The sequence below is a fragment of the Chionomys nivalis genome, chromosome 2 (genome assembly GCF_950005125.1).
Source record: "Chionomys nivalis chromosome 2, mChiNiv1.1, whole genome shotgun sequence".
Lineage (NCBI taxonomy): Eukaryota > Metazoa > Chordata > Mammalia > Rodentia > Cricetidae > Chionomys > Chionomys nivalis.
In genome coordinates, this window is record NC_080087.1 from 20,393,015 (window position 1) to 20,419,290 (window position 26,276).

The following is a 26,276-nucleotide window of genomic DNA, read 5'->3' on the forward strand; positions in this document are numbered from 1 at the left end:
GCATCCAGCAGACCAATTTGTTAAAAGCACCTTGACTCAGATAAGTGCAGGTGCTAGCTGGTTAGGAACCACTGAGGAATGAGGGAACCATTAGGGACTTTAGTCAATCAAAGGGCTATTAAATAGCAGAAAGCAGGCAGAGAAGACTTGAAGAAGGCCTATTAATTATGGATGCAAAGGTAAGATGGGACAGTAATGCTTCTTTTCCAAATGCATTCTCAAAAGAAAACAAGCCTTATTAGTTTTTTATATGGAAATGGTGTCTTCAAGCTCATCTAAGGGCAGTAAATGACAATTCAGCATGGCAAACTGAAGTTCCATTGATTTAGGGGGATTCCAGGTTCTGGACAGTTTGTGCAGCAGTGAGATTTTCTCCCTAAAGATCACTTTGCAGGGAACACAACAGGTCCTCAGAGAGTCACACTCGTCAATGCATGGGGTGAACAGCACTCTACAGCCATGCCTACAGTCCATCAGGCTGGGGCCACAGGGCTTGCAGAAATCAAGCAATGTTGTTTACATCAGGCCACAAATTGAGTCCCACAGTCTACCTGTCTTTGAGTCACTGGGGCCACATGTTAAAGTTCAGCCTTCCAGTTCCTCTAAGTTAGATGCTGTCACTGAGTGCTTAGAACATGACTTTGACAGCACTGCAGAAAAACCAGAAGCTCATGAGTGTCCAAGGACCAGCACCTTAGGGTGGGATGGGGGTAAGGCTAATGTTCTCATAGAAGCAAGTGTGTTTGTGTAGCATGTCTGTGACACTTGAATAAGCAATAGTCACTCATTTAGTATTCACTCAAGGTCCTGGCACATACTCATTCCAGTGAAGTTAGCATAGGCTGAGCACAGGTAAGAAGGTAGAGTAGGTCCCTCTCTCTCAAGGCAGTGTGCATCTGTTGCCGGAAGTGAGTGTAGACCAGGGTTCTAAACCTGTGGGCCATAACCCCTCTGAATCAAATGACCTTCTCACGGGGGTCACATATCAGATCTCCTGCATATCAGATATTTACATTATGATACATAACAGTAGCAAAATTAGTTAGGAAGTAGCAACAAAATAATTTTGTGGTTGGGAGTCATCACAACATGAGGAACTGTATTAAAGGGTAGCAACATTAGGAAGGTCGAGAACCATTGGTGTAGGCCCTTCAGCAAACAAAAAGGGGCTGATGGGGAGGAAGAGCTGGGGAGAGGGGTCTGCCACTGAGGTGAGGTAGTCCATCTAGCTGTAGTTCCAGTTTGGAACCCAGAGGGGGCCCAACATTACCTCATCTTTCAACCTTAGCATGTCTCCCAGTTCCTGCCATCTACTAAAGGAGACTGGGCCATGTCTTCCTTTTAGACCAGAAGGACTCAGGAATGAGGATGGGAGCTTTTCTGGGCACCGAGAAAGCTGAAGGGGAAAGAAGCAGTTCTTTAGTAACAGAGGGCTTGACCTCACCATCAACCTTGATGAACGAAGCAGGAAAAATGGCCTCTGCTCTGGTCTGTATTTTCCATCAAGGCTGGGCTCTGCCATACAGTTAGGTCAGAATTATGTATCAGTGGATGACGCAGCAGTGCTGGTCAGTTCAAAACAGGCCAAACATATAACACGGCACCAAAACCTGAAGTCTGTAAAATTCAGGAAGTGGTCTGTCAAATGCAAGGCAAGGTGCTTGGGGTGGGGGTGGACTCCAGGGAGGAACGCTGTGTTTTCTGGTAGGGCATCTGATGATCAGGATCCTTCTCAGGGTGGAGGAAATGAAGACGTGGTAGAGAGAAGAAGGGTCCCAAAAGATGATGTAAGTTCAAGGGTCTAAAACCTTCCTGGGCTAAGTGCCTGGCAGTGATGCTAATACAGATCAGGACCACTTCTGTATTGAACCGTGAGATATAGGCAGCCCTTCCTTCCTTCATCACTTACAATGAAGCAGATGTCATGGTCACGTCTCCTCTCCTTGATTACCATCACGATGTACCCAGATTACTCAGCGGAACATGTGGTTTCAATTCCTCTGTTCAGTACAGTACAAAGTATCTAGTCCAAATCCCAGGTCCACTTTGCTATCAGAAGTGTGACTTTGGCAAGTTACTTAATCATCCTGTGCCTCTGTTTACCCACCTATAAAATGGACTAGTGATGGAACTGATTTCATGGATGGTGAGCAAATGCTCAGAAGAGAGTATGATACTAAGAAAGCAGGTGATCTTTTTTCTCTGTTACTTTCTCTGCTCACACATCCCAACACAATGGAAAAGAACAACTTCATCAACAACAAAACAGCTGTATAGACCACATACTTTGAAAACAAAAGCACAAGGAAGCTCTCTGACTGCTGTGGAACAGAAGGCATCTCTGGAGATGCTGAGCCATGAGAGAGTCTATGAAGGGTCATTCCCAGGAAGTCACCTGTTTCGTCTCTCTGCACACATCAGTCTCTTTCCCCACACCTGGCTCGGAACCTGCACTCCCCCGCCCTACCCAGCAGAATGATTCCTAAGCCATCACTCACATCAGGCCTTTGTTTGGACACTGAACTGAATTCTCGCCTCAGCCTGGTTTCCTAGAGACCACTGGCCCCATTGTCCTTCAACCACTTCAGCTCTTCAGATGGTGTGGCCACTGATGTCTCTGCAATTTTACACGTCTCCAAATTTCATTTCTAGATCAACATTGCTTCCCAGAGTTTGATAATTATGTTCCCATAATAATGGACTACACGAGTACAACTCCATGTCACTTGTAATGGGCCTTTATCACTGCGCTTGTCCAAATTCTTTCAATATTTTGAAGAATGCCTATAGTACCTAGTTTTTTTTCTTTCTTTCTTTTTTTTTTTTTTTTTGGCTTTCCAGGACAGGGTTTATCTGTAGGTTTTGGTGCCTGTACTGTTCTGGAACTAGCTCTACTAGCTCTCGTAGACCAGGCTGGCCTCGAAGTCACAGAGATATGCCTGCCTCTGCCTCCTGAGTGCTGGGATTAAAGGCGTATGCCAACACTGCCCGGCAGTACCTAGTTTTCTAATGTGTCCTGCTTTCCTGGAGCTCTGAATGACTATCAGTTCACCAACACCCTCAGCTCAGGATCTCAGAAACCTGCTTAAAAGAGGCTGCCTCAGCTGGGAGACAGGTTTTTACTATATGCCTCCAATAGTGTCTGGGGACAAGTTGGCACTCTCAAGTACAGAAGTCATGCACTAGGAAAGACAGTTCCTTGATTACTATGCCATAGGCCGTTATTCTAGAAGCTGTATTTGCTTCTAGTCTATTTTATTCTTTTAAAATGTCACTCGTTTGTTTATTCTGCTAGGAACGTATGTGTGCCATGGTGTTCCTGCAGAAGCTGGAGATCAGCTTGTGGGAAACAGTTCTCTTCTTCCACCACATAGGTCCTGGGGACTAAATTCAAGTTATCAGGCTTGACACAAGCGCCTTTATCCACTGAGCCATCCCTCCAGTCCTTCAGTCCTAGTCATGATAAACAATATGCTTCACTTATCAAGGGCACAGATAGAGTTTATATTTGCATATGAAAAATATGGATGCATTTATGTATTAAATATTGAAAGGGGTTAGAATGAGCCATCATGCACTTCCCGAAATGCTGCAATGAGTATCATGCAGCACTGCTTATGACAAACTCTCACTAGAAAATAGAAATAAAATCTCAGGATGTCTTCACATCTAAGCACCAAAGAATAGGAGAAAGCGAACAGTAACAAGCTCTACAAGCCCAGTGAGATGCCATCGTCATCAAAATCCAGAATACAGATGCATAAGCATTACCAATGAGTGGTCCAGTTTCTCTCTCTTTTTTTCTCATTTTAACTGTTTGGATAAGCATATGCTATATTCCTGAGATGAAGAGAAAGGAGTATGGACTCACAGATTCAAAGGGTCAGATCATCAAATGCACGGTGAAGAAATAATGAGTTAAGCAAACAGGTAAAAACCAACATGATGCACTCAAAGAGGTGTACCTCATGATGGGTGTCTGGTAAGTTAGAATCCAACTGCTGAACATGTAACTATAATACAGCTATTGCAATTACACTTTTAAATGCTTAAGTATATATGATAGCGTTACACCAATGGGGGCAGATGATTCTGTGGATAAAATGGTCGATATCTGTGATTCGACTCCAGATCATCCAAGGGGAGCAAAAGGGGGTGACCCTATCAAGGACACAAAAGTGTCTTAGTCCAGGCTGCTATGACAAAGATCTCACAGCTAGGTGGTTTGTATAACTGACACAAGCTTCTCACATTTCTGGAAGCTCAGAAGTGAAAGATCAAGGGGATGCCCAGGGCTGTTTGCGGTGAGGAGCTCTTCTAGCCTGAGATAGGACATTTTTACTGGGCCCTCATGCCGCAAATAGACCCATCTGGCTTGTCCTCTTTCTTTTCATGAGACACTGATCCAATTCATGACAGCTCCATTCTCATGACCTTGTTACTTTCCCCAGGCCTCATCCCACACATCATTATACTGGGCATCTGAGATTTGACATAAGAATCTGAGAGATGCAAATATTCATTCCCTAGCACTGTGGGCTGGCAACTGGAGTAAACGGAAAATAGGTATTAGATATCGAAAGACTGTCAAACTGATTCTACACTTCATATGATTAAAATCTGATAAAATGTTTTCCAATATGGCAGATTCTTCTCTATATAATTAGCATTTTTTTAAAACCAGAAGCTTACTGCATTTGGCCTAGGAAAATGAAAAACTGAAATCAGGAATTCATGCTAAGAAAACAAAACCTCAGGAAAAAGTGCAAGTACATATTGGAATGGTTTCCCCCCAGAGCTCCTAGTTTTCACATGTTCGGAGTTTTTAGGCTCCTTCAGTACTGATGATAAAGTTATGTTTGTGACCAATTTACATCTAATCCATTTCTCAAGTCACCCCCGCCCCCAGTCTCACAGAATATCTTTGGTTCATATAAAGATGGTTAGACTGTAGAAATCACCCACATGGGAATACAGTGCTTTTCAGAGTCCTAGCAGACAGTCCGAGCAGAATTCACAGTACGTCTCCTGATATAGCTCAGAACAGTTTGGAACTTGCAATCCTCCTGCATCAGATCCCCAAGTGTTAGGATCATAGGAGTGTGCTGCTCTGCTCAGCTATTGGGAAGACACTCTGCAAGCAAGTCATAACATTAAAAGCAATTGCAAACTCTGAGCAGATGGGTTGCCCTGGCTATGGCAGGGCACTTAGAGATCACCCTCACAGATGAAATGGTTTCTAGGCCAACCATTTCTCTCAAGATTGCCAGGTGGACAGCCCAGAGAAGCCCCTGGCACCACTGATTCAATGGGAAGCCTTTGCTATTTGAGATTGGGAAACGTCCCTGGAACTGCAAAGGAGAAGCCAGGGAGAGCAGTTATGTAACCAAGGGGTGTTTCTGCAACAGCCCCCACCCCAGACACACGGCATGCTACTAGACTCTCAGTGGGTCCTCTGCATGGCACCACTCAATGACTGGCCCTTTAAGTCAGAGCCCTGGTGTGGCCCACTCACTAGCATCCGCTCTGAGGTGAAGAGTGGGTGAGTCATGAACTGATTCTGTAAGACAACAAAGTACTAACTCTCCAAAGAGATTTGTTTGAAAAGCACTGTGCTCTGTGCTTATCAGAGACTGAGTCATCTGAAGAGAAGACGCAAGCTCCTGGGAGTGATCTACCACATCAGATAACTCTCTATCTTCATTTCTTGCAAAAGAAACTAAATACAGGCCCCGACCAGCCAGGAAAGCGTGCTTCCAGCTGCCTGTTTGTCTCTCTTCGTGGCTTAGGTTATGGAAGTCATTCCAGACCAGGGCAGAGTACATGACACTTCTCCATCCTGTGTTCCCTTGCATTACCCATGGGAGGTAAGAGCTCAGATTCTCAGGGAATAGAATCCAAAGAAAGGCCATCTAGGAGTGACAAGAACTTGCACTTCCTTTGTCCTTTGCTGCTGGCGGTTAAGGCTCTGACTGCCATCTGATAAGCGCTCTGAGATGAAAAGCAGCTGACTGTGAAAGGCGACCTGAGTGATGTCCCCTCTGTGAACGATAGGAACTTGCAACTGGCACACAGATGGAACATCCAAGTTCGTTAATAACTTGACTCTCTGCTGCCGAAAAGAGTCTGAGGCACTTGACTGTTGTTTCCCCTAACCTCTGCCTCCAGCATCACAGAAACACAAAGCAACTAAAACGCAACCCAGACAAGAAAAAACGGGGAAGCCATTCTGGAAGGGCAGCCATGTTCAGCTCAGCAACTGCGAGTGTTTGCTTCTGATGTTTCACCTTTAAGCTTCCATGTTTCCAACAGGGATTCTTTGGGGGAAGCTACTCCTCTTTCTGTTTGTTTGTCTTATTTACTCTTTATTTTTTGAGGCAGGATCTAACTATGTAGATAGCTATGTAGATAGCTAGATCTGCAGGATACGAGTATCTGCCTCTGCCTTCTAATGGCTGGGCTCACAGGTGTGGCGCTACCACACCCAGCTAAAAATCTATTCCTCTTAAAAACCCACAGTTTTCCATGTCATGTGACTGACTGGAGTTCTCTAGAATATTAGGAAATAAAGCCCGGAAGCTTCTCAAAGGCATGCAATGCAGTTGTCAATACAAACCAGATTAGCTAGTACAAAGTAGTGTCTCCAGAGAGACAGGGGTTCATTTTCTCAGCAGCATGAAGAAATCTCAGGAGTTGTCAGAATTCTTAGGGAAAGCTCTTGTGTTCCACTCCATTGGGTCTTTACCAAAGCTCTTGTGTTCCACTCCATTGGGTCTTTACCGCAGTGAGCAGAGGGATGGCAGAAACACAGGATGCTTTCCTGGAAATCTGCATCTTCCAGGGCTCCAAGATGAGAGAGAAAGCTCGTTTCTAAACACAGCCAAGGGTGCTGATGGCTGAGATCCCAAGTGCTTCATGACGAGAAAGCTTCTAGAACATTGCCGAACTGCAGGAAAGGCCAAGGGGTCTGGGTCCAGCTGAGGATTTCAGATCAGAGGCCCCAGCTCTGGTCTAGGAGAAAGCTGAACTAACTCTGGTTACTGGAGAGAGAAAAAGAGGGGCCCAGGCCATGGATCTGAGTTAAGGTTTCCATCTCAATAGCTATGGTCCTATAGGAGTGACCTAAAGAACACATGGGCTGGGGTATGACAAGAAAGAGAGATGGAGAGGATTGTCCCTCACATCTGTTAGAAAGTTCTAGAAGCAGGAAAGGATGAGCAGATAAAAAGGCGTTGTCAAAGAAACATCCAGGGGCCAGGGATACGACTCTGTGAGTAAGAGCGTGCACTGCTCTTGCAAAGGACTAGGGCTCAGTTCCCAGCACCTGTATCCCGTAGCTCACAACTGCTTCTAATTCCAGCTCCAAGGGGCCAATGACCTCTTGGGTTCTTCCCAAGCACACTGCACTCATGTGCACATATCCACATACAGACATATGCATATTATTAATAAAAAAGAAGCATTAGACTCTTACTTATGAAATTTATCTGTATTTCCCCCAAAGAGAGCAAAGCAATTTCAGGTCCTATTAACAAGGAACAACTTAATAATGCACAAGAATATCGGGGAGAGCCCACCAGCTCAGCAGTGACAACCATATTTGGAGAGTTTATGATACATTTGAAAAATGGACACATGCTGAGTCGGTAGCAGAAAGATTGTTTATTCTAGTGTCTTGTTAATCATTTGATAGTAAGATGAAGTAATTAAACCGAATGCACGGTGGGACGATTCCAACCTCAGAATACGAGACTTCAAACAAGCTAGCACTTCCCAGTGTATGCAATTGTTCTCTACTAGAAAAGTAAATGTGAATTGTTTTAATAAATGAAAGTAACAATAAGGTGAGATCAACAGGAGAGATGTAAAGAGAGATACAGAAGACACCAGACACCCTCCTCTGGCATCCAACCACACACCTGAGTATACACAGCTGCATACATCACACACAAAGACACATACACAATTATTTTAAGCACTCTAAGCTGTGAAATACAGCATGTTCTCACAAGTGGGAGAATACATCTTATGCTCCTTAATTTTGTCTGATATACAGCTCATTACAACACATAATTCCAAAACTCAATAGTCACACACCAGGCAATAATTAGAAAATGAAGAACAAAGTACTAAATGCACATTTATGTGTATTATTATTTATGTATGTGGAAGTATAAGCCTAATAAACCCTTCCTCCCCAGCTTGCTGTTTAGTCACTGTGTTTTGTTGAAGCAACAGAAACCCTAACTAAGACAGTGTCCTTGGCCAGAAGAGGATCTTGAATCCAGCAGAACTCAAGTTATAGCCTGCTATGAAATTGCCTTCTGTGGGTGCTGGAAACTGGACTCAGTTATCTCTCCAGATCATAAATGTATATTTTTACATTTAATTTTATACATTAACATGTGCATGTGCATTTATTTGTGTGTGTATATGTATATATCTATATAAGTGCATGTGTGTGTGTGTGTGTGCGTGTGTGTGTGTATAAGTCATGAAGAGATAACTTGTGCAATTATTTCCCTCCACCTAGAGAAGTACAGGGACCGAGTTCGTGTTGTCAAACTTAGCAGCAGGTACTTTTACCTGCTGAGTTAGCTATCTTGCCAGGCCTTGAAGCTAACCTTTAAGAAAGAAAGTCATGTGACCTTATAGAATTATTTATGTCACTGGAATTCCCCAAAAGGAGTGACTTAGCTTTTTAACTCATAGCTTCCTGTTGTGCAGTAAAAATATTTTCTTTTGGGGGGGGGAGGAACTAAATTTAACTGCTAGATCATTTGGCAAATAGACCTAGAGAAAAAATAATATTTTATTCACACTTTAGAATGATATGCCCAGTACCTGAATTATAAAATCTCTGTCTTCATAGGAATAACTCAAATCATTCATGTCCAAACAGTTAAAAATAAAAATTGGAAAAAAAATAAAAAAATAAAAATTGATATTTATATAATTAAAATACAAATTGTGATGTATATGCCCCAAAGGTAAGTCTTTAATTATATGGCATAAGTAAATAGTTAAATATAATAAATAAAATAGAAAATTTTCTCTGATGAAATAATGGCAGCTTTTTTCATACTTTTTGTGGAATAATCTTTTTGTACACTGTGAAGATTTGTCACTCAGATTGCTTTAATAAAAAGCTGAACAGCCAACAGTTAGGCAGAAGTTTTGGGGCAGAGAGGACACTGGGAAGAAGAAAGGTGGCGATGCGGGGAATCGTCAGTAGATGACAGGGAACAGACATACAAAAAAAGAGGTGAAAGCCACAAGTCACATGGCAACAGACAGATGGATAGAAATGGGTTGATTTAAGTTATTAGAGCTAGTTAGGAACAAGTCTAAGCTATTGGCCAAGCTTTTATAATTAATAAGAAGACTCTATTTGACTATTTGGAAGCTGACAGGTGGGGCAGAAAAAAATCCGACTACACATACTCACACAATAAAACCCAAAAGACAGAAACCTCCTAGCCCCTGTGAAATGAAAATTTTTTTTCTCAAAAATTTCACTAAAGGAGTAACTGGCTTTCAATGCATAATAAGCAAGTTATTCTTATTGGGTTTTCTAAATTAAACCAACATTACTCATATATATATATCATTTATTTATGCAAAACTACTAAAATATGTAGTAACAAGGGAATGCCTTTGCTAGGAATAAAATCTAGTTACCACAAATTTTTAGATTTAAAATTAATCAGAATTGAGCCAAATACACAAACTATATATAATCGTCTGTACTCGAACCTTTACCTGATAGGCCTTTGCAGACACAATTAACACGGTTGTTTAACTCAGATCTATTAATACTAGCAATTCGGATCAGGGCGAAGTACGTACAATTAATTAATTACTGGCATTAGTTAATGGAGTCAGATCAAGAAATGTGTTAGTGTATTTCCATCCTGGGGCTCCACAGACTCGGCCAAATTGAAAACTTTCCCTTTAGAGATTTTACACTCTCAACAAGTACCTGAGTTAATGTTAAACTTAAGAAAAAGCTGAAGCCCATAAGAAATTGATCACTTCTTTTACTCCACATTAAGAAGTCCTTGAAATGAAGCGGTTCTCTTCTGTAAGGCAATTGTTCCTTCAACCTTATGTCTTATTGATCTTTTTAGAGAAAAAGCACACGTCAGCCTGTGCCCTTCTTGAATTACCACCGACTTCTAATGAGTCAGGTTCATTTAAAGGGCACTTCGCCCTCAGATGCTGTGGCTTCTTTGAGACTGTTTCTGAGAGCTGAGGTAATATATTCAGTTATACACACGCCTCCATAAAGCATTTAGACAGCTCTTTCCTGTGCAAGATAAATAACAGAGTAACCTCCAAATTATGATATGCATTATAGTTTCTCATTTCACAGTTTTTGGTAAACACTGCTTTTGGTTTCACTTTAATAACCATGACTTAAAAGTACATTTATAATGCTGTCAATTCCACCACTGGCCGGGGAAGATAGAAATGAGACTGCTCAGTTTACCAGGTACAGTGATTTTAGAATACACAGCATTGTGCACATTACTGAAGTTCCTTGTATGGTTTCACGATAAAAATGTATTTGTGACTCTGCCTTAATTCCATCTGTGGCTACCCAGCTAGAATAATTTAAAGTATCAATAAAATACAAAGCTCTGGTTTGAATGCGCCTTCTTTAGAATTCAGGTGCTGATACCCAGTGGCCGATGTGATGGAATCAGGAGATGGTTACTCCCCTTAGAAACTGGATTAGGACCCTTACAAAAGAAGCTTCCAAGCAGCATTGGGTCCAATCAGTATCAGCCGTGCAAGGAGGGCCTCCTCCTCTTCTGAGGATGCAGGTCTCACCAGACAACATCACCTGCCCACCTCTTGATTCACACCTCCCAGCCTCCAGAAGCCAGAGAGAAAACAAGGAACTCACCCAGTCTCTGCAACTTTCTTAGAGAAACACAAAGCGGCCTCTGACAGCCCAGGAAACCCGAACCCTGCTGTATTGTAATTCTCCACCACTCTCTTTATATTTGCAAACACACATCCATACACGCCAAGTGCACCCTACTCATCCCTTGCCAACGAGGGACCCGACATTCACTAACTGTGAATAGATTACCCTAAGCATTGTGTATGGTCCTTTCAGTTAATCCTTTCAACAACTCTACCATGTAGAACCTTTTGTTTCTATTCTACACAGGAGGAAACAGAGGATAATAGAGATTCAGAAGCCAGGGCCAAATCCCACTGTTAGCAAGAGGCAGAAGTTTAATCTGAAGGTTCATTAAGCTCCAGCAGCTAAATCCCCACTACTGCTACACAATCATGAGAAAAAAAAAAATCTGCCTCAGAGACCATACCTCACTAGTCACTGAAAAGGCCTCCTACCTGCTCTATGAAGGACACAGATGATATTTATTATCTCAATTTGTTTTGGGCTACACTGGTAGTCTTACCCATGACACATTTAAATTACACTACAGAATCATATTCTAAATCAAAGGACCGCAACTGCACATAAACTTGTTCTGTGCATGGTGTTCTGATCCCCTCGATGCAGCCATTCTGGCAGCCTACTCTTTTTAGCCATGGAAAAGGGGGCATCAGGTTTTAAAGAGAAGAGGCGTGAAGTTCAAAGTCAGGGAGAGATGTGACTCCAGGCGAGAAGCAATGACCTCTCTGGACACCTTGGGAGATCGATGTCCTAGCAATGCGTGGACTGGACTCGGGACTTCAGGCTTGCGTGGCAAGGCTTTCAACCACTGAACAATCTCACTGGCCCAAAGCCCACAGGATTTCAATCTCTCTCCTACCTGATCTCTTCCTGATACTCGCCTACTTCACGGCGGCCATTTTCTTCTCATATCTTACACAACTAACGCCAGAAGTAAGTGGGTCTCCACTTTAATCACTGAAGGGAAAAGATAAAACACCTAGAGGGCCTAGATATGGTCTGGGGACAGTTCCGCTGGCTTATTCCTGCTCTGTACCTCAAGGGGAAACAGCTTTCACTTCTTCCTCGAACCTCTCTACCACTGAAGGGGCAAGTGGTAAAATCATGAGGTTTAGATGAGGGTGTAAGCTTGAAAGACAGTTAGGTACCCAGCCTGCCTTTCATGAGGCTTTAAATGTCAGAAGGTAAGTAGTCTTATAGCTCTGAGTTCAGGCTGGCTCACCTGAACAGCAGGCTAACGTGTTCATTTGTAGGATGTCTTCCTCAGAGGCCTGAGAAAAAAACAGATAACTCAAAAATGCAGAAAAACGGTTGTCCCATCTTCAGGTATTAGTGACACAGAAACTGGCCACCTTCCTACTTCCCAAAACAGTGACTGTCATGAACACAGGGATACTGGGTTTTAACTCCTGTTCAAAGTCATGGGAATCTCCAAGAGAGTAGTTGCCCTTGCTAGGCCTAAAACCAGTAAGGGGCTAGGGATGAACACTGGTTAGGATGCTCAAGGTAGGTTAAGTCCCAATAACCCCCCAACACACATATTAATTAACTAGTAAGACTAGTAAGAATGAGAGCCAAGGCTTGCACCAAGATTTTCAAAGTCCTAGTCTGAAAGGGTCACATGACCGAGCGCCCTGCTCTCTCTGCTGCATAAGTTGCAGTATTTAGGCCAAGCATTAGAGAAAGGGTACGGAGGGCAGAGAAAGGGTACAGAGGGCAGAGAAAGGGTACGGAGGGCAGAGGCACCTCAGACAATGACTTGGAGATACCCCATCATTCTTAAACTATATGTAGAAGCAAATCACCACTATTCTTTTCTTTCTTTTTTTTTTTTACGATTAATTTGATTTTATGTGTATGAATCTCACCTGCATATATGTATGTATGTGCACCATGTGCATGTCTGTCGAGTCCCTTGGAACGGGGATTAGAGATGATTGCGGGTGCCGGAAGTTGAAGCCAGGTCCTCTGCAAGAGCAGTAAGTGCTCTTAGGCACTGAGCAATCTCTCCAGGCCCTAAACAAGTATTCTTCCTCAGAGAAAAATGACTCCCAGGTTCTATTATGCATAAACAGGTTTATTGGATTCAAGAAAATCAGTTCTAAAACATTAGGCATCCATCCAAAGGATCCTGTTGTCTTCCAAACCTACCGTGGTTATATATAAACCATTATGGGAGCTGATTTATAGGTTATCATCACTACAAATGAAGTCCAGGTACTTACTATCCCATAAGATGCAGAAGTCTTCTTTCTGTCTTTGGCATATTTATTTCAGATCTAAGGGACATTGAGTCTGCTTAACTACAGACCAGGGATGGGTTCAAGGACTTTGTAAAGAGCCCTCTATCTCAAGACTATTCTCTCTGGTTTTATAGACTTGGATAAATTTTCTAAAGCCCCTGTCCTTTGTGATAACAATCATAGCCAGTTTAATCCACCCCTCAGCTTCTCAACACCATACTAATTCCTAGATAGAGTCCGGCTCAGCGATGCCTCTCTCAGTCTTGACGACTATAACCACACCCCATCTTTCCAATGTAGCTAAATCACAACTTGCACAGGTCACACAATCTAGTGCTCTGCTCAAGGATGCCAAGTGCCCTTTGGATAGCGGAGCACTGGGTGGGAGACCCCACGTGACACCCGACAGCGACTCTAAGCTTACCAGATGGCCCTGTAGTTTATGGCGACAAAAGTAAGACATCATCTGCAATTTCTGAACAATTTTTAAATTTTTTTAAAGATACATTTACTTTTATTTTAAGCGTTTGGCTGCTTTACCTATTTGCATGTGTATCCTTGGACACTAGAAGAAGGCAGCAGACCCTGGAGCTGGAATTACATATGATTGCTACTGCTCATGTGGGTGCTGAATCAAACCTGAGTCCTCAGAAAGAACAGCCAGGGACTGAGCCGTCTCGACAGCCCCTCTGAACATCTTTTCTTCTGAGGCACCCAGGAAATACTGAGTTATGGCAAACACTGATACAAAAATATGTCACTCATCAATCCATCTATCCCCAACCAATTTTCCCACATTAATCCTCTGAAGGAAAACTCAGGGTGACAATTTTCCAAATGCTAGGCTACGGACCAGCGGACACACATCACGGCATATTTTTAGAAGATCTTTTGAGAAAATCATGCTAATGTAACAGAATATTCAGACTAAAAATTAAATTTAAATATAAGGGTAAAATGTGTCAATATCATTAAAACTTCAGACAAAACAATAGTGTCTGTCACTACCATTGACTCATGTGACAATATTTACCAATATTTACCATTCCAGGCATGAATTCTACAAGTGTGTTCCATGAGGCTAGTACAATACCTACTCCCAGCAACAGACTTTAGTTATTCTAAGTAACTGGAAAATTAGAGTCAGGATTAGGAGGAGGTAAAATGAATGCTGGTTGTCTGATGTGTCATTCCTCATTAAGAGTAAGAAATAAGGGCCTGGAGAGGTGGCTGAGGGCTAAGAGCACATTCTGCTCTTCAGAGGACCTGAGCTTGCTATTCAGCACCTGTGACCGGCAACTTGAACGCGTCTGTAACTCTAGCTCCATGAGATTGAGCACCAGCTTCTGAACTCCAAGAGCAGATGTGCTCACATGTGCACATGCGTGCACAAACACACACACAAAGTGTTTTGGAAAACGATATTTTTAATTTTTGAAATAAAAATAAAATTATATCATTTCCCTTGCCCATTCCTCCTTCCAATTCTCTCATGTTCCACCTCAAGAATAAGTTTTAATGATTGAACAATTAATAGTTCAGTAATATGGGTTAGAGAGATGGGTCAGTAGTTAAGAACACTAGCTGCTCTTCCTGGAGACCAGGGTTCAATTCCCAGCACACACATGTCAGCTTGCAACTGTTAATTCCAGTACTTGGATATCTGGCACCTTCTTACTGTTTCTGCAAATTCATGTGGTGCACAGACATACATGCAGGCAAAACACCCTTAAACACAAATTAAAAAATAATAATTTAAAAAATTAAGTTCAATAACATGACCATAAAACAGAATTTAATAGTTTTTAAACATTACAACAATCAGATCAAAATATAGTGGGAGGAAAAAATATTCCATTAAGAATAGCAGCCAGAAATAATAAAATAGCTAAGACTAACCTTTTAAAATAAATTTACCAAATGGCCCTATGTGGCACCAAAGGACTCTGTGATCAACAATGCTCAGGAAATAACAGGACACGCTCTTAGAAATCAGAAACAAAGCAAGGAAGAACCTTGAACCAATGGCGACTGGCTACATTAAAAAGCTTTTCCAGACAGAATAATGAAAAAACAAAAGTAAGAGCAAAGAAATGTGGCCAATTCATTCCGGAAAACCAGTCTGCAAGTAAGAAGTGGCCAGAAAACCAGAGAGTGAACTTCAGGAGGAGAAATCACACATTGAAAAGAAGGAATCTCATTTCCCAGGACACTGATCTCCAGGATGCGAAGTTCACTTGAGTATTGGATGAGGCCACGAAGCTGACACACCCTGGGCATGAAATTGTAAACTTTCCAAACAACTAAGAATGACAATGTCCACAGAGACAGAGTAGATTTTCAGATAAAGCACTGGGAATTACTCTTAACAGAAATTCTGGAAGCTACAACAACACAGATGAAGACTTCCATGGTTTGCGGGGAAATAAATGTCCCTGTGACCGTGACACAAACTACTCAGGGCGCTTGTGTGCTTGACTTCCCAGGCCCCTCGGAGAGTTGCACTGGACCCTTTATCCAGTCTGGACACTGGACAGCTTGGAGAGGTGGCTATGTCACATTCGGGATGAAGGAATGAGAAGTCCCCAGAGTGACCTCCTGTTAATGCAGTCACTAGATGGAAACAGCCCAGGACCCTGAGCTAGCTCCTGAAGAGACATTCCCAAGAGCCAACGGGCTCTCTGTGGGGCTTCCAAGAGGTGGGGAAGATGCTAAAGCAACAGTTACATAAAACAAACATTTTTAAGCCTGTGTCTGCCCAGAAATTTATTTTTATTTTTATTTATTTATTTATTTTTAGAAATGATGAAGATATGTTTAGTTTAGCCTTAAATTACTAAGGGAGAAATGGGTCCATGATGTTCTTCTTGGTAACACATTACATTCTCATAAAATAGACAAATTTAGAAGGAGTTTTGCATCTGAACTTGGACGCATCCTGCACTGAAATCTATCCTGAGGAGGCATTTCATCTGGGCCAACACTTCTACATTAACGGCTTAGGAGCTGGGATGGGTGTGAAGCGTGAGGGGGGCATATGGGCAGCTTTGGAGAGAAACAGTCACACTGTTATGTAAGCTTGACCTGTTTCCCTTGGGAAGATTCTTTTGCCTTCCGAGCTGTAAGTGACCCATCTCACAGGAAACACCAAACTTTGGGCTCATGACGGCACCCACAGGCCTTGGAGGCTTTTGGAATGATTTAAAAATCAAAAGTTCAAATCATGACTTTTCTTATCCTTTGCAATGATCAGAAGAAGAAGGAAAGGAATGAGGGCAAATCAGCGACTCCTTCAAGGTCATGCTTTCAAGGTCATGCTCACTAGAGTGGCGCTGATGGCAACTCTGGGCCTTACTCTGCCTTGTTAAGTTCTTTCTCTGCAGCTGATATATTTATCACGAATCATTAACCACAAATCTATTACTCTGTGCATTGGATTCCTCCATAAAGCAGCTTCCCTTTTGTGTTTCTTTTTTTGGCTTCAGGTAAAGTCAAGTTTGAAAACAGATGCTTAAGAAGCACAACAATGGTGAGGGTTGTGGACATGCTTAGTGTCCTAAACCATCTCAATCAGATAAAAGGAGGAAGAAAATAAATAAGAGGTCTGAATGTGGTTATAGATTAGAGGACCACTGTCTATATGTCAGTCAACTGCTTTTAAAAAGCCAAAGAAAATGTGGTAAGTACGTGGAAGGTTGGTGCGAACAGAATTGCCAGGGTCTGTAAGGGGTTTGGGGAAAAAAGCACACACAGTTCCAAAGACTCGATGCTGAGTGCTTACTGTGTGCCTGGAACCTATGAGCTGCTTTCCAGTTAGTTCATGTAAGCACACAACCTTGAGGCAGGCACTATCCCCTTGTGGAACCAGGAAACTGCAGCTCAGAAGAGCATCCCGTCTAGCAAGGGTAACCAGGGGAGCAGCCACATCGCTAGGATTTGAAATGAGTTGTGAATACACTCCATGTTTCTCGACCACCTTTCCAGCAATGAAGAACAAATAGGTTAGAACATAGAATCTGACAAGTTAGCTTGGTACTGTGGTAAATGCAACTGCTGGTACCTTGTGCATATTTATTAGTCTTGCTGATGTTTTATATTAGAAATCCTTTGCAATACAAATTGTTAAAATACCCTAAAGAAAGATGGGAAGATACTATAAACTGGAGAATTCCAGTTGTGAAGGACAGCTGGCTATTGAGGATCTTGAGCACGGAGCCCACCACTTATCAGTAGCCACAGTAGAATAGAATAGGCCGCAGAACCTGCCACAAACAATCCAAATCACTGGGGCTTAATTTACCTCTTGCAGGACCTCACAGACAAGAAGAAAATGAGGCTGATGTAGGCTGCACCTACAGGTTTGGAGGCTTGGGAGAAAGAAATAAGAAATGCACCATTTTCTTACATCTCAGCCCCTGTCTTTAAAGGTGATTCTGAGCAAAGGAGGGAGTGTGTGTGTGTGTGTGTGTATGTGTGTATTCCTGCCCTCAGGGAAAAAGCACTTTCTAGATTCAGAAACCTTCTCCAGATTGACCGAACCTTGGCCCAACAACATGAAAGTAATTGCACTTTCAAACTTGTCAAGTGTCCTATCTATTACAATCATAAAACATTTTTGTTTTTCTTTATAGATCTAAGAAAACAATGGAACTCTGCTTTCTCTACTCTAGAACTACTTTTTTAAAGTCTCTCGATGAATGTGGTCTTAGAATTAAGGGAGTTGTTGAAGCGGGGGAGGGAAGGGAAGAGAAACAAGATGAAATCTGTCTTAATGGTTTTGGCAGTTGCGTTGTTAAATGTTAGGCTAAGAAGTGTGCAGAAATGAGGCCATGTTCTTTAAAAGGTCAAGAGATGTTTCTGTTTTTCTTGTTACCTCCCCAGCCCCACCCCCTGTGGCAGTAAAAACACCTGACTTGAGTGACCTTCTCTCAAGTGAACAGTCACCCAAGGTTCTTCTTCAAGAAAAATATGATGTTATATATGTTTTTATACGTAAAATGACAATTTGAACAGTACAAGTTCATTTCAAAGAGAAGTAATTGGAATGAATGTTGTGGATAGTAAACCAGCAAGAGGCTGGAGAGATGCTGTGCAGTTCAGGGCACCGGCTGCTCTTGCAGAGGACCCGGGTTGAATTCCCAGCAACACACAGCAACTTACAACTTCCTAACAATAAGTCCAATTTCAGGGATTTCTGACACCCTCTTTTGACCTCTATGGGTATGGTACACACATATGTGCAAGCAAAACACCCATAGACAAACAATAAAATAAACAAATCTTTAAAATTATTTATAAGGAGCAGTGAACAAGGAAGGTTGGAACAGTTTAAGATTTGAGTAACAGCAAATGTTTAGAAAAATTATATGCTCTGGCAAGTTCTAATGATGGCCTCACCACTTAGTAACTCAAATCCAATAATGTAACATTGCTCAACAATAAAAGCTATTCTGGTCAATAGAGATATTAAATGCAGCCTGTTTATATTTCTGCCTAATGCTGCCTTACCAAAGAAGCAAACACTGAGTGGCTTAAGATAATCTGATGTGGTCTCCCATATCAAATGGGAGTCAGAGGTCTGAAATGAGGTGAGCGCAGTTTCCTGTGCCTTGGGATCTTAGAGGCACAGTCTGCTCCAAGTCCTGCTCTAGCTGCAGGGGTCCCCAATAGGCCTGTCATTCTCTAGTATATCTCTGTCCTTGAGCCCAAGTCTCTCTTCTTATGAAGCCCTCATAATGTACGTAGGGTCTTCCCTCTTCTCAATTTGTTACATCTGTGTAGATCTTCTTTCTAAATAAGATCACATTTGCTGGCCTCAAGTTCACCATGACACCAAGGATGACCTTGAACTTCTGATCTTCCTGCTTCTGTGATGCACGCCTGCAATCCCAGTTCTTGGCAAATGGAATCTTATTTAGAAAGATCTTGACAGATGGAATAAAATGAGAGCAGGCAGGCCCTATTCATTCATATATATATATATATATATATATATATATATATATGATTTGTATGCATTTCATATACAGTGTTATATATGAAAATGCTTTTGGAAGCAAAAATAGACATCAGCTATATAGTTTAATCTTCAACATAAATCAGAACCCACTAGGGTCAATTATAGTTTTTTTTAAGCAATTCTAATTTTAAAGAGAAGAAAACTTCTACTTTCTAAATGCCATATAGATCCATTAAACCTTAAAAAGGAAAGAGGTGGGAGAGAGAGACAGAGAGACAGAGAAAGACAGAGAGACAGAGATGGAGACAGAGAAGGAGGTAGGGTGAAACCCTAAGACCCATCATGAGAACTTAGTGAAGTTCCTTTTCCTAGTTAAACCACACAGTATTGTTTTATCGATAATAACAACCCTTCCATCAAGCACCAATTATTCTGAGGCCTTTTCCAAAGATGGACACTGGAAGAATGACAGAAAGTTATCCTGTGGCATCTAACACAACAGAACCTGGTCACACATGACCACGAAGAATTTGGAATGTGACCAGTGGAAATAGAGTGTAGATGTTTACTTCTTGAATTTCCATGTAAACATTACCAGCTAGTGTACTAAATGGTGTAGGCCTATGGACATGGTTCATTAGTGAAATAAACAGTTATTGTTATGTCATCCTTCGCATGGCTTATTGCATTAACCAATAATCACATCTTTCATCTTCCCAGAAGATAGAAATAATGAGTGGAGTGGACAGATTGTCTTTGCGCCTTTGTGAACTGCGCTCTCTCTCCCCTCCCTCTCTTTCTCTCTCTCTCCCTGCCTATCTTCACTCATTCTCTTCCCTTTCTTCAGTGTTGCTAAGGATTGAACCCAAGACCTTATGCATGGCAGGCAAGCCCTCAACCACACTCTCAGCATTCTGTATACTTTGCTTGTAGCGTCCATTGAAGAGGATTTAGAAACGCTCACCCCTGACCCTAACACAAAGAGAAGTGACAGAGAAAGAGGTGCCAAAAGCACTAGTAGCAGTTATCAACCTGTAGGCCGTATGACCTTTCCCAGGGGTCACGAAGACTTTAGTGATGCTGATAATGATGAACACATGGAAAAACTTCACATGATGGCAGCCTAGATTAATTCTCTCAGATCAAGAGTCTGTGAGCAGACCAGATAGTTACCAGAACAAGAAGGACATACGATATTTTTTATGCAGTCATTTAAGAGAAAGGACCTTATCAAATGATATTTTTTGAAAAGAACAAAGCATGGCCTTCTTGGCTATGTGGGCATAAAATGGTATTGCCATGTATATGGTTTGAAAATATACAAAGAACAAAAATGAACATACAAACAAAATGACTGGGAAAAAAAACAGATAAAGTAAACATGGAAGAATTGGCTTTAAAACGTTGAAAGTGTCCCTGGATATCAAATGGTAAGTGGTAATGAATATTTTTTTTTCTGGAAACTGAAGGCTAAATCTTTAGACCCTAATCAAAGTACTAGGGCTTTTTTTGAAACATGTAGGACCCCATAAATAAAGGGAAAAATGTATGTGTATTTCACTGGGTCATTTTGAAATGAATGACTAAAGCATGGGTCCTGACACTGTGCACCCCAGGACAGAATCTGAACTCAAACACTTAGTGTCTGACCGTGGGAAAGCAGTCAGCCCTCCTGGGATCCAGATCTCTTATTTGTAAAGACTTTTAAAATTATTACCTTCTTTATAGAGCTTGATAGAGAGTAAATTTTGCATATAAAGTGGTTGGCAGAGGTTTTTTGGCACTTGGGAAGTGCTGTTGGACAATGGTCTGTACCCTGTCACCTGTATTTTAAATAAATGCTGATTGGCCAGTAGCCAGGCAGGAAGTATAGGCAAGGTGACGAGGCAGGAAGTAGAGGTGGGGCAACAAGAATTCTGGGAAGAGGGAAGTTTCAGTCTGCATTCGTCACCCAGACACAGTGGAAACCAGACACAGAGCAAGCAAGATGTGACTGCCTTGCCGAAAAAATGTACCAAGCCTGGTGGCTAACACAGACAAGAATTATAAGCTCATATAAATTATAAGAGTTAATAAGAAACCTGAGCTAATAGTCCAATCAGTTTATAATTAATGTAGACCTCTGTGTGATTTCTTTGGGACTTAAAAACTGCGGGAACTGGGCAGGACAGAAACCTCAGTCAACAGGAAAGAGATATAGATCAACTAGAGGTAGTGATTTCATTATCCTAGCGTTGTTTCAAACAGGTCTCCTGCTCTGTCATGTTTGGAAACCCAGACATGTTTAATGATAACCTATAGCTGCTCACTCACACAGAACTCACAGGTGCTAATGGCTGCTCCTACCACTTGCGACAGACAGACATCCCACATAAAAAGAGGATCAGTCAAGGTCGTATGGGACAGGCTGCTCAGTGTGCTGCCTCCTAAGCTCAACTTTAGTCTTCTCCTACCCAGGAAACTGTTTTCTGTGACTTTTCAAATAACCAGGCATTAATTTAATGAACCCCAATTATACACAAAAGTATAAGGCAAAGGGGGAAAATGCATCTCCTGAAACCGCACCTGAAAAGAGCAAAACACCAGAAGCCTTCCAGGTTTTTCACTGTCGATCTGGCTATCATATCATTCATGCTCTTTTGTGCGTGGTTCCATTTCATTTGCTAGAGATGCATGTGATCATTCTCACTGGGGCCCCATCTTTACACAACACAGTGGTGATAAAAAGTGGTTGTCTAAAAAAAATCACTAGCCTTTTGGTAAGAGCTTCACTCAAAGACTGTGAGATCCAAGAAGATTTAAAACCAAGTGAAAAAAATCACAGGCCTTCATTTTTCTCTTATAAAAAGCCCAGCGAGAAAGAGGAGTAGACCCAGTGTGCTCTGGGTGGCACACCCCATTCCCCACATGGCTAGAACTTGTGGAATCTGAAACTTGTTGGCTCGAACTTTAAATAAAAGAGAACTGGTGGAACTCAGTATATTTTCAGGGCTTAAAACTTATTTTATCAAGATCACAACCCTTGGTCTTGGCATCAAGAAGTTATTTCTGAGTACTAAGCAAATATGAAAACTATGATCTGGCCTCCATCCTGCTTTCTTCTGCCAGGTGGGTTTATTCCAGAGGCCAGACATGTGTGAGTCCTTATCCTCTGGGTGCCACCATGGCTCTACCTAAGCCAGGGGTCTGCATACCTAAATGGTTAGCCTTCTGCCTCAGGAGACACTCCAGGGACCTTTATCTGGAAGGCTGCATTCAACATTTCCACGGTTCAGTTTCACTGCGGCGGGAGTCAGAAGCATGAACAAAAATATTTCCAGATACAAAAGTGTTCTCACCCTTCATTGTACTCTTGTTACTAAGGTTTCTGTCTTACAAAGTCAAGAGGGCTTGAGGCGTTTGCCCAGGAAAAAAAGCCTGGGCAAAAGACTGTACTTAAAGTAAAAACCCCACCAACCTGCCAGTAGATGCATAGAAAGTGTCCCTACTTCTTCCTGTCCTCAGGCCAGGGCACAGGCACAAAAGCACCACCTACCCTAGCAGAGAAGAAAGCACCACCTACCCTAGCAAGGAAGAAAGCACCAAGGTTAAGAATCTTTATGTGATTCTTCCTCTCTCTTTTCTCCTCCCTCCTGGGCAGGTTGTTGATCCAAGGGAAAATGTTTCACTTAAAATTTTTTTTAAAAAAAAGTTTGATGACGGTGAGTCATCATTTATTAATAAGTAACCTTTGCATAATAAGTCATGCAGTGAAGACGGCACAGCAAAGGTCTGGGGGAATATTTTCCTTCACTCATGGCTTTTACAGGAACTGATCTCCAATGTGGACTCCAGACACACGTTGTGAGCACCCTGGGTATCTGTGAGCAATACAGAAGACTCTTAGGTCCTACCACAGATCATGGACTCAAATACTGTATTCAAATAAGGTCCAGATAACTCTGATACTAGCACAGCTCTGAGTCCTGGTCTCACGGGAAGAACCTGGGATGAGAACAAGGAGTTCAAATTCAGATTCCAGCTCTGAGTTGCATGGTCCAATCCAATGAATTCAATGAGGAGGCATTACTAGCCTCTCTGAACTGAGGAATGTACAAGAACAGGAAATACATGTTTTAGATGAACACCTGACCTTTGGCTCAGCATCCTCTGCATCCCTTTGCTCCTCTAGACTATTTTCCTTGTTGCTGCTTCCCATTTGTGTCTCTGGTGTCTGTAACATCCAAAACAACTCCCACAGAGCACCCTCCCACAAAACACCACACAATGGATCAAACAGTAGGACACCTTTCAATTGTGATGAACCATACTCCGCAGCTCATCAATAACCTTAATGCTAGCCCAGCAAGCACGGGTCACTGCTGATGTACTGACTGTCACTGCTCAGTGTTGAGTGCTGTTTGGACATCCTATGCTTTAGGCAGTAATTTTTCTTTTCTTTTTTCTTTCTTATTGATTTTATTGAACTCTACATTTTTCTCTGCTCCCCTCCCTTCTCCCCCCTCCCTTTTAGTCCTCTCCCATGGTCCCCATGCTCCCAATTTACTCAGGAGGTCTTGTCTTTTTCTGCTTCCCATGTAGATTCGATCCATATATCTTAGGGTCCTCATTGTTGTCTAGGTTCTCTGGGATTAGGCAATGTAGGCTGGTTTTCTTTGCTTTATGTCTAAAAGCCACTTATGAGTGAGTACATGTGATATTTGTCTTTCTGGGTCTGGGTTACCACACTCAATATTATGTTTTCTAGATCCATCCATTTACTTGCCAATTTCAAGGTGTCATTATTTTTTTCTGCTGTGTAGTACTCCGCTGTACAAATTACCACATTTTCCTTATCCATTCTTCAATCAAGGAGCATTTAGGTTGTTTCTAGGTTCTGGCTATGACAAACAATGCTGCTATGAACATAGTTGAGCACATGTCCTTGTGGTACGATTGAGCATCCTTTGGTATATACCCAAAAATGGTATTACTGGGTCTTGAGGAAAGGTTATTTCCTAATTTTCTGGAAAAGTGCCATACTGATATACAAAAGGGGCTGTACCAACTTGCACTCCCACCAGCAATGCAGGAGTGTTCCCTTTACCCCACATAAGTTGTCATCATAGTTTTTGACCTTGGCCATTCTGAGAGGTGTAAGATAGAAAGAATCTCAGAGCTGTTTCGTTTTGCATTTCTCTGATGGCTAATGGCTAAGCATTTCTTTAAGTGTCTTTCAGCCATTTTAGATTCCTCTGTCGCGAGTTCTCTGTTTAGGTCTGTAGTCCATTTTTCTCTTGGATTATTTGTTCTTTTGATGACCAATTTCTTGAGTTCTTTGTTTATTTTGGAGATGAACCCTCTGTCCGATGTGGGGTTGGTGAAGATCTTTTCCCATTCCATAGGCTGCTAGGCAGTTATTTAAGTAAAACTCTGCCCTGAAAAAGCTGATGCTCAGAATATTATGTGGTTTACTCAGTGCCATACAAAATGCATCTTCAGACATAGTTTTTCAAGGGGTGGGAGATGCAGCTACATTGCTAGGGTGCTCACCTAGCACATATAAGGTCCGGGGTTAGATCCCAAGCATCACATAGGACCAAGTGAGGCCGTGGATGACTGGCATCTCAGCATTCAAGGGGTGAGATTGAATATCCTGGGTCATCCTCAGCTACATGAGTTCAAGGCCAGTTTAGGCTGATAAGAAAATCTGTCTCTCAAAATAGCAACAACCAAAAAGAACACAAGTAATATCTATTTTCAAAGCTCAGGCTTGAAGGTGTGGTGGAAGTTAAACATCATGTCTTCTCAACACTGTTACAACCACACTTGGCAAATATTGCCTCCAGTAGTCAAATATTTAAAAACAAAAACAAAACCAAGTATAAAGACATCCAGGCTTTCACAATCCAGCTAAAAAATTCACCAACAGGTATATGGTGACCAACTTTGATTTTGTCAATTATGGCATCTTCCAAGAGCTGGCCAGCTATTACCATCACTTGCAACAAAGGGAAAAAGTCATGTCAAAAAAGCATAAGAGAACTACGTTTAGAATAAGGAAATTCCATTGCATTACATAAATTTTCTCACATGCCAAAGTCATTTTCAACTTGGGTTGGTTTTCTTGTTTGCTTGTTTTATCACCCATATTTCATCAAATTTGCATTTGACTTGCATGGAGCTCAAGAAAATAGAGATTTGAAGGAAAATTACAATTATTAACTGTTTGTCACCAAAAAGTTAAGTGCAACTGCTCATAGGAATAGTGAAAGGGCATAGTTCATGGACTAGACATAGGAGGACTCTAACTGGGCATGAGTGGAGCGATCCATCCAGAGTGGGCCAGAGAAAATTTGATAGAAATTAAATGTGTTGTGGGAACTTCTTCAACCAACAGCCTTTAAGATACTGGCCCACTTTGGTGTGGTTTTACGTACTATAAATGCAGATGTAAAGTGTGTGAGGGCCTCTTGGTTACTGGATTTGGTTCCAGTTCCGAGCGCAAGCAGAGGACTGCGGATCACTACTCTTTCTGTGAGTTTACCCCTAGATAAATAGACCTGTGTTATACTCCATTCTGGGCTAGTGTGGAACTCTTTCGTATGTCAATAGAGATGCGCCCCAAGGTCCAACACCATGGGGAGGCTCCATCATGTACCGCACATCAAGGCCCAAAGCAAACCAGTCAATGCCAAGGACAATGAGAGAGGAACTCAGAAGAGGTTGACAAAGGTCTGAAGAGAGTCCTGGATCGCAATGCCTAGGTAAAGACTAAGTAATGTTATTTTCCTCCCTGTCACTTTGGTCATCTTTAGGCTCTTCAGGTTCCTCATCATTAAAGCTGAAGATTCTTTTGACATTGTCCATCTACTGCTTGCTTTCAAACAACTCATAGCTAGAAGAGACTTGGCTGGGTTCACTGGAGGCCCAAGAGCTGCTAACGTATTAGCATATGAGCACTGCTAAAAGAAAAGCAGATTATGCGACAACAATGACCTTACCTTACTAGGAGGTGGCCCATGGTCATCCAAGTAAGTGGAATTTCCTAGGGGGGAAAAAGAACATTGAATGATAAATTTTTTAGCTCCCAAAATAATTCGGTGTAAAGTCAATTAAAAAAGAGGACATTCTAGACATATTTCTAGCCTACGAAAGT

At 41.9% G+C, this 26,276-nt stretch overlaps 1 protein-coding gene across 1 annotated transcript in view; it reads right to left on the reverse strand.

Annotated features, from left to right (window-relative positions):
• Ust (uronyl 2-sulfotransferase) overlaps positions 1-26,276 on the reverse strand; it is a 286,573-nt gene that overhangs the window by 140,019 nt on the left and 120,278 nt on the right. Inside the window, exon 2 of the mRNA XM_057762423.1 lies at positions 26,122-26,165. Coding sequence (XP_057618406.1) covers positions 26,122-26,165 — 44 coding nt within the window. The remainder of the gene's footprint in view (positions 1-26,121; positions 26,166-26,276) is intronic.